A 9,710-nucleotide genomic window follows, 5' to 3' on the forward strand; every position below is an offset into this window, starting at 1 on the left:
CTCGGCCATGATTATTCTCAACACTGGTGCCCCACAAGGCTGTATCCTCAGCCCCCTACTCTACCCCTATACACTCACGACTGTGTGGCCAGATTGTGCTCTAACTCCATCTACAAGTTTGCAAATGATACCACCATAGTGGGCCATATTTCCAATAATGATGAATCAGAATATAGGAAGGAGATAGAGAGATGGTGTCATGACAACAACCTTTCCCTCAACGTCAGCAAAACAAAAGAGCTGGTCATTGATTTCAGGAAGGGGGGTGGTGCACATGCTCCTGTTTATGTCAACAGTGCTGAGGTCAGGAGGGTTGAGAGCTTCAAATTCCTAGGAATGAACATCACCAATAGCCTGTCCTGGTCCAACCACATGGATGCCATGGCCAAGAAAGCTCACCAGCAGCTCTACTTCCTCAGGAAGCTAAAGAAATTTGGCATGCCCCCATCGACCCTTACCAACTTTTATTGATGCACCATAGAAAGCATCCCATCCAGATGCATCACGGCTTGGTATGGCAACTGCTCTGCCCGTAACCTCAAGAAACTGCAGAGAACTGTGGACACAGCTCAGCACATCAGGGAAACGAACCTTCCCTCCATGGACTCTGTCTACACTTCTCACTGCCTCGGTAAAGCAGCCAACATAATCAAAGACCCTGCACACTCTGGACATTCTCTCTTCTCCCCTCTCCCATCAGGCAGAAGGTATAAAAGCCTGAAACTGCATACCACCGGGCTTAAGGACAGCTTCTATCCCACTGTTATAAGACTATTGAACAGTCCCCTAGTACAATAAGCTGGACTCTTGACTTCTCGATCTACCTCATTATGGCCTTGCACCTTATTGTCTACCTGCACTGCACTTCCTCTGTAACTGAAACACTTTATTCTGCATTGTTATTGGTTTACCTTGTACTACTTCAATGCACAGTTGTAGTGAAATTATCTGTATTAACTATATGCAAGACAAGTTTTTCACTGTACCTCATGTGACAATGAGAAACCAATTGACCAATTCCAGGGAGTTCCAGGATATACACCAAGTATATAAGGATGGTATTTAATACCAGGGAAGAGTTACTCACATGGTTCCATTAATGGTTTAATTAAACCTAAACATGGTTCCATTAATGGTTTAATTAAACCTAAAGAGGTCTATACTGTACATCTACACCAGCTCCAGAGAAGGTGCATGGGAGATATTTGAGAATGGTGGCTGTCTGAGGTATGAAAGCTTCAGGAATGTGGAAAGACAAGAAAAGCAAAGATAGTTACTCTTAGATCTGATAATATTGATGAGACTTGTTGAAAATGTGTAACATTATGAACAGTTTTGATATTGTAGATGTGGAGAAACCACTTCTAAAAGCTGGGGTCAGTAAACAGAGGGCACAAATGTGCCCTCGGTCAAAAGAACCAGAGGGGAGATGAAGCTAGATACTCCTTTGAACAGCAAATGGTTATAATCTGAAAAACTTCACCTGTAAGAAGGTTCAACAGCAACTTTTAAGAGGCAATGGGTAAATAATTGAAAAGGTAAAATTTGCAGTGCTGTAGGGAAAGAACAGGGGAAGGGGTTTAATTAAAAAGGTCTTTCAAAGAGCCAAGGTAGGCACAACATGTCAAATGGTCTCCTTGACTGCAATAGTTTTCAACGAATCAGTCTTGTAGTTTGCAAAGCTTCACATTGAAAGAAAAATCTTGGGGAATGCCTGGCATTGAAAGAATGCACAGAGACTGCAACACCTCAGCTGCAATGTGAAGGCTTGAAACATGAGCCAGTGGAAGTGAAGATAACTTCAGAGTTATTAAACTGGACAAAAGCTGTTCATCCAGAACTGCTGGTAAAAAATTAGTTTAGTTTACCACCCTGATCACCATGAAAATTTAAGACTCCAGGGAAAAAAAGAAAGGGAGAAGCTTTTGAATGGTGGAACATGAGCACTGATCAAGTGGCACTGGGCTTGGACTGGACAAACCCCAGTTATAATATTCTCTGTTGTTGAATAGCTTACTTACACACATTAGGGTAGGAACTGATATGTGCAGCAGCTGTTGAGTAAGTGTAAAACATCTGTAACATAGCTGATGTTGGCATTGGGACAGCCTGTGTTAAGTGGGTGTGCGCCTTTGGACCAAAGCTAAAATCAACACGTTAGGCATTACCTGTGTTGGGCATCTGCCTTGGGAAATAATGGGACCCTTTACTGAATGATACAGCCCAGTGCCTGTTAAAGGGCAAATCTTTCCTTACTACTCATCCTGGCAAGCTTCATCCCGAGCAGAGCAAATGCCAGAACTGACCCACTGAGGAACCTTCAGCAGCTTCCAACAAAAACTGCACAACAACCAGAGGCGGGGGCTGCCAACAGGTCTGAGAAAAAGTCAGTAGGAGGCTCACTAATCCTGGGAGAACCCTGGCAACATTATGGTGTTTACCAAAAGAGTATTGAAAAAGAGTTTGAAGAGTTGCCACTAAACAGTCAAGGAGAGAGTGATGTTTCTGTGTCTTGGAAAGAATGTTAAGGTAAACTGTAGGCATGATGCTGTACAGGAAGCAGGTGAAAAAGAGCTGGGACACATCAGCAAGTGCTGTAAGGGAAAATATTGCATTAGATATGAAGCATTGATTGATCCCTAAACAGACTGCACCTGAGAGTGGGGATCAGCTCTTTGAAAGGCCACAGTTGTTCCATGCATAGCCAATCACCTAAACAGGTGGTAGGCTGCACAGCACAATAGCAGGTAAAGATGCCTGGTAACCCAATGATTCTACGGCTATCAGAGTTCAGCCTTCAAACAGAGGGCTCTTCACATCTCTGTACCAAAGTCAGTATTTTTGCATTTTATTTATGGTGAGACTGTAATGAAATGTGTCATTTGGTATTGAATGAAAGAGGGCACATTAAAAAAATAAATTTAGAATAATTTCCAGTTATGTGGAATTTGTCACAAACTCAGTCTGTGCCAAAGAGCTTTACAGCAAACAAAAAATGTTTGAAATGTAATGTGGGAAATGCAAAAGCCTACCTGCACACTTGTTGATAATAACCAGACAATCTATTTTCAATAATATTGATGGAATAAATATTGGTCAAGGACACCGGAGACAACTCCTCAGATCTTCTTCACATTAATGCCACATAAAAGGTGTCTCAGTTTGAAAGACAGCATCCATTACTTAGTTCATTACTTGGGAGCACCTTCTCCATACAGTACTGAAGTAGCAATAGTTAAAACAGTGAAATGGAACTTGAACCCATAACCTTCAGACCCAGAGTCAAGAGGCATGGATAAAACATTCCCTTTCAACCCCTCAATAAAGTGTTGATTCTTCCTTTGGGTGCCCAGACAATGAGCCCATATGGCAGTCAAATATCACATTAGAATCAGGAGATTTCATGGTAGTATCTCAAAGCAAGAGAGGGGAGCTCTCATTGGTGTTCTGGCAATCTTAACCCCTCAATCACTATCACCATATTACTGGTAAATGTAAGGCTGTTCTTTGGACTGTAGCAATTCTCAGGCCATACGGGCTCCTTTGGAAGTGGTATTTTTGCAGTACAGTCTAGTCATGGTTCCCCAGTAGCATATTCTAGTTACTAGGCTGTCAGTCCCCAGGTGATCCATATCACATGAGTCTGCTGGTGCCCAAAAGAGCTGACCAAGGGACAAGAGCTGTAACCAAGTCTGCAAGCTCCAAATAAATCTCCACAAAGTAGTGCAAAATCAAAACATAGCAGCTGAGCCACACTTTTTATTCATTTTTATTAGAATCTGGGCATCACTGGCAAAGCCAAGGATTTGTTTCCCAGCCTTAATTGCCCTGAGTAAGGTGTGGTGAGCTGCCTTCTTGAACCACTGTAGTCCTTCTGCCAAAGGTACTCCAATGATGCTAACAGGTAGGGAGCTCCTGACTTAGATCAGCAGGGGTACTGGATCTAAAGGACCTTGCTCTATGTAAACCCACAATGAATGAAAAAACTAGTGATCTTTTGTTTTAAATATGACTTCAGGATATCCCAAGGCACTCTACAGATTTTCAATACTTTATACACAGACAAACATACATACAAAACAGGAGCCCAATAGTCTATCAGCCCTTTGAGCCCATTCCAACATACAGTAAGATTATGGCTCATCCTATTGTAACCTCACCTTTGCATACTCACCTAGCCTTGGTAACCTTTCACCCCCCTCACATATCAAGAGCCCAACTCTGCCTTAAAATACTCAAAGGTTCTGCTTCCACTGCCCTTTGAGGAAGACAGTTCCAAATACTCAGAACCCTCAAGAGAAAAATAAATGCCTCACCTCTATCTAAAACAAACATTTACAAACAAGAGGAAACATCCTCTCCACCTTCATCCAGTCAAAACCCATCAGCATCTTATATATTTCAATCAAGTCCCCTCTCACTCTTCTAAACTCTGGGAGACACACTGCTAGTTCCTCTCACAACAATCCATCCATTCCGGGTATCAATCTTGTAAACCTCCTCTGAACTGCTTCCAATACATTTATATCCTCGCTTAAATAAAGAGACCGATACTCTAGATGTGGTCTCAACCATGCCCCCAGAAGAAAAGCTCTCTGCTTTAAACTCCCCTTCCCCTAGCAATAAACAGTAACTTTTTACTGGCTTTTCTAATTATTCACAGAACCTGCATGCTAGCCTTTTTCAATTGGTATTGGTTTATTGATATTAGTTTATTATTATCACATGTATCGAGATACAGTGAAATGCCATCTGGACAGATCATGCCATACATAAGTACATCAAGGTAGTAAAAAAAAAACAGAATGCAGAATATAGTGTTGCAGTTACAGAGAAAGAGCAGTGCAGGTAGACAAATGAAGCGCAAGGGCCACAACGAGGTAGATTGGGAGATCAGAGTTCAAGAGTTCATCTTCTAGCGTACTAGAGGTCCATTCAAGTGTCCATTCAAATGTTCTCAAGCTTTTGGATCTCATCTCACAGCTCTGTATTCTCGTACCACTTACATGACATTGTTTATTTTTCCTGATAAAATGGACAATTTCACATTTTCCCACATTATACTCCATCTTTGCCTGCTCAATTATCTGTATCTCTCTGTTACCTCCTTATGTCCTTTTCACAACTTACCTTCCTGCCTGTGTCCTCAGTAAATTTAGCAACTCAGTCTCTTCATCTAAGTTATGTATGTCATCTGTAAAAAGTTGAGGTCCCAGCACCAGTCCCTGTGGAACTCCACTTGTTCCATCGTGTCAACCAGGAAAAGACCTATTTATGCCTGCTCTCTGTTCCCTGTTCTCTCTCTGTTCCCTATTAGCCAGGCAAACTTTTATCCACACCAATATATTACTTCCTACACCATGAACTATTTTCTCATCAACCTATGATGCAGTTCCTTGCCAAAAGTCCTCTGGATATCTGTCTAGTACATGCACTGGCTCCCCTTTATCCACAGCAAAGCAAAACAAAGCCATTAGTGTATTATGGAAAGCAAGGCAGCCAGACCACAAATAGCAATGGGGTAATCTGTCTTAGTCATGTTGGTTATGGAGTCAGCACTCTATTAACCTCCATTCTTTGCTGAGACAGTGCCAGGGGATCTTTTACATCCATTTCAGAGTGTAGTTGTCCCTCACTGGACAGCAATCAGGTACAGAAGCCCCAGCTGATTTTTCCTGTATCTAGAACAGGGACAACTGCAGCAAGATCAGGACAGATTGTAAATCAAACCTGTTTTGATTCCCTTTCAAAATCTGTCAGAAGTAGTTTATCAACATCTTATATTTACTTGGATGCCTCTGCGTGCCACTTACCTCGGGGCATGTGTGATAAGCAGTTTCAAACTTGCAAAGTCTCCCTTAGCGGCTGCATAGTGTGCTGGCACAGCACCATTGTCCGCCTCCAACATGGGATCACACCCTGCCTGCAGCAGCCACCGCACCGTTTCCAATCTGCCAAATCGAGCTGCTAGGTGCAGGGCATTTGCACCATGGTCATCCCGGTCCTAAAGATGAAATACTTTGTTATGGATCTTTTGCAAAAAAAAAGGCCATTGTTAAACAAATAAAACCAACTGTTCTCCATGTTTGTAGATGCATCTTGTGTCTGCTAGCTATTCAGAGTTCTGTTAAAATGGGTTTGGATAACTTCAATCGAGTTCTTGCTATGCAGTATACTACAGCACAAGATGAGAATTATGCATACTTTTGCCCAGAATGAACATGATAGACTAAATAGCCTCTTTCTGTGCCATAACCTTCAATGATTTATAAACAGTGGCTAAGATGTGCTTAACAATTTAATCAATTTTCAAAACATTTCCCGGCTTAAAGCTGTGTTGTAAATTTGTTGAATATGATTTTATAATTTTACTTTCGGGATATGCGTGTCATTGATAAGAAAAAATGTTTTTCCCCATTAGCAAATACCCATAAGAAAATCTGTTCATGGGCATGGCAGCAATGAAGCTCCCATGAGGTAGGCACAGTAGTGTAGCAGTTAGCGTAACACTATTACAGCGCCAGCAACCTGTGTTCAATTCCGGCTGCTGTCTGTAAGGAGTTTGTACGTTCTCCTCGTGTCTGCGTGGGTTTCTTCTGGGTGCTCTGGTTTCCTCCCACATTCCAAAGATGTACAGGTTAGGAAGTTGTGGGCATGCTATGTTGGTGCTGGAAACGTGGCAACACTTGCGGGCTGCTGCCAGAACACTCTATGCAAAAGATGCATTTTACTGTGTGTTTCGATGTCCATGTGACTAATAAAGAAATCTTATTTTATGTTTCTGTTGGTCTGGAATTTTGACCCACTGACACTAAAGGACACCTAAGTCATACAGACCTTTGGCCCACCAAGTCCACGCTGACCACCAAGCACCCACTTACACCAGACCTATACTAATCCCATTTTATTCTCTCCAGAGTTCCATCAATTTCCCCCAGATTCTACCACCCACCCACAAATTAGGGGCATTTTACAGTCAAAAATTAACCTACCAATCCACACATCCTTGGGATGCAGGCGGAAACTGGAGATTCTAACACTTATACATGGCTCATTGTGTTTCTGTTGTTGCTGGTACATAACCCTAAACTCCTCTCCTGGGATACCCATAGCTTAGCCTTTCCCAACTTCATAACTTTCCACTTGCCTTTAACAATCATCACTCATCAGCCCATCTCTTCAGTCTATACATACATCTACGTTTCTTCTCTGTCATTTGCTATCCTGACAATTCCATTTATAAACATTATAAACAGCACTGGCCACACTGCTGATCCATGACAGATCCCAAGTGCTGCCATAACTTCTGAAGTAATCCACGTATATCTTCTAACGTGTCAAGCATTGTGTCAAAAACTTCATTAGTATCTAATATAAACAGGACCCAATGAGCCATCCTCTCCACAGGATATGTTGTTGTTACAAAGTTTTTCAGGAAGTTTGTGGATATGCGCCTTCCCTCAGGTAAAGCAATTGCTAATTCCCTGTTACTTCACAACACCTTTGCACATAACTCACACAAACTGGCCCAGGTTTTTTCCTTTATGCTTTTTTTTACTGATTTCTGTCACATTCCCTCTTCTATAATCTATAGATTCAGTACCTACTCCTGGACATTCTAAAGAATATATATCCAATATACAGGTCATGGATATCACTGGTATATCATGTATGGTTCCCATTATAACTCCTGCATAATCCCTGCATACAATTTATCATTGTGTAGCTCCTAAAATATTATACTGCATCTATATACTTCCAATATCTATCCTGCTATACATCCAGATTTAATATAGGGCCCCTGTATACTTTTTGTATTTAATATACCTCACATATACTGTATATGGTAAATTCCTGTTTTAACTCCTATTATATAATGTACAGTCTCTTTTATACCTTGTGAAGATATTGTAGAGTCTCTATTATATCTCCTGTGTATAATGTACCATCCCTATATACCACCTGTATCAGACGCATAGTTCCTTTGTGTTACCTGCATATATTTTACTGTCCCTGTGTACCTCCTGTATGTTGTTTAGTCCCTTACACTTCTGCTTGTAATATACATGTTTACTTCATGTATGTTTGTGCTGTCCCTGGACAACTCTTGAACCTATAATTACTGTTTGACTTCCTCCATATAACATGCTGTCCCTATATAGCCCTGATCAATGTGCTGAGCCTGTGAACATCCTGCATTAGATATTAAGTCCATGGTTACTTTGTGTATGAAAATGTACAGTCCCTGTATAACTCCACGATAAAATGTCCTCTTCCTAGAATACCTTGTACCTAATATATGTACAGTCCTTTTTATATTTTCTGACTTTAGTGTACAGTTTGTAGTTATGCTGAAGTTGTATAAGACATTGGTGAGGCCAGACTTAGAGTACTGTATGCTGTTCTGTTCACCTACCTGCAGGAAAGATATAAATAAGCTTGAAAGAGTGCAGAGAAAATATACACAGATGTTGCCAGGACTTGAGCTATAGGGAAAGGTTCAATAGGTTAGGACTTTATTCCCTGCAGTGCAGGAGAATGAGGGGAGATCTCACAGAAGTATACAAAATTATGAGGGGTATAGACAAGGTGAATGCATGCAGGCTTTTTCCCCTCAAGTTGGGTGAGACTAGAACGAGAAGTCATAGGTTTAGGGTGAAAGGTGAAATATTTAAGGGGAATCTGAGGGGGAACTCCTTCACTCAGAGGGTGGTGCCAGTGTGGAACGAGCTGCCAGCGGAAGTGGTGGCTGCGGGTTCAATTGTAACATTTAAGAGAAGTTTGAATAGGTGTATGGATGAGAGAGGTATGGAGAGCTATGGTCTGGATGCAGGTAGATGGGACTAGGCAGAAAACCAGGCCGGCATGGACTAGATGGGCCGAAGGGCCTGTTTCTGTGCTGTAAGCACATTATATCCTCCCGCCTTACCTCCTGTACTAATCATGTTTTGTTGCCGTGTTAAAGCTCTCATGAGTGTTGCTTGACATCCTTACTTTCTGTGACACCAACTAAGCTGAGACTTCCGCTGCTGTGCAATAAGAACCCACTGTTTATGTAGCAGTGCCGACCTCAGCCAACGACTGTCACCTACCTGAATGTCACAGCCGCCGGCGCTGGTCAGCCACTGGAGTGCCGTTAAATTCCCAGTGGCAGCAGCATCGTGGGTGGGAGTTGCTCCGTTTTTGGCCCGCTTGTTCGCTGACAACTTAGCCTGTGTGATGAGGAATTTTAAGCAGTCCAGTCGGCCGGCTCTGGCTGCGTGATGGACTGGGGAGGCGCCCAGGTGATCCTCGATGTCCCCATTCAGCCTGCCATTGGCATCCAGGCTCTTCAGGGTTTCGAGGTCCCCATCCTTCGCGGCAAGCAGGCACGGGTGAGGAACCATCTCGGTGTGCGATGGTGAACCATTTGTCCTGCTACCCGCTGCTGTCCCCAGGTCAGAGCTGGCTTCTGTCAGCACGCTGTCACAGGAGGGCTCAGTTACCGGATCGGGTGTAGTCATGCAGTGAGGTTAGAAGTACTGCGCAATGTTCAGCCTGCAATAACGCTAATTACACTGAAGCTGGGCTTGCTCCTGACCTCCGGCTCCGACCGTCTGTCAAACCACTGAGGGATGAACGAATAAACTCTTTTTTAATGAGAACAGAAGGGTACTTGCTTCTCTCCACTGTCATGTATCACATTTCTCCCCCTCCCCCCTTCCTTCTTG

At 42.6% G+C, this 9,710-nt stretch overlaps 1 protein-coding gene across 1 annotated transcript in view; it reads right to left on the minus strand.

Annotated features, from left to right (window-relative positions):
* Nucleotides 1-9,386, minus strand: part of LOC127572089 (espin-like protein) — a 72,408-nt gene extending 63,022 nt beyond the window's left edge. The window contains exons 1-2 of the mRNA XM_052018961.1: nucleotides 9,093-9,386; nucleotides 5,814-6,004 (exon numbers count right to left, since the gene is read on the minus strand). Of these exons, the coding sequence (XP_051874921.1) occupies nucleotides 5,814-6,004; nucleotides 9,093-9,386 (485 nt within the window). The remainder of the gene's footprint in view (nucleotides 1-5,813; nucleotides 6,005-9,092) is intronic.
* Nucleotides 9,387-9,710: the final 324 nt, after the last annotated feature.

This window comes from Pristis pectinata, chromosome 6 (genome assembly GCF_009764475.1).
Source record: "Pristis pectinata isolate sPriPec2 chromosome 6, sPriPec2.1.pri, whole genome shotgun sequence".
NCBI classification, from domain to species: domain Eukaryota; kingdom Metazoa; phylum Chordata; class Chondrichthyes; order Rhinopristiformes; family Pristidae; genus Pristis; species Pristis pectinata.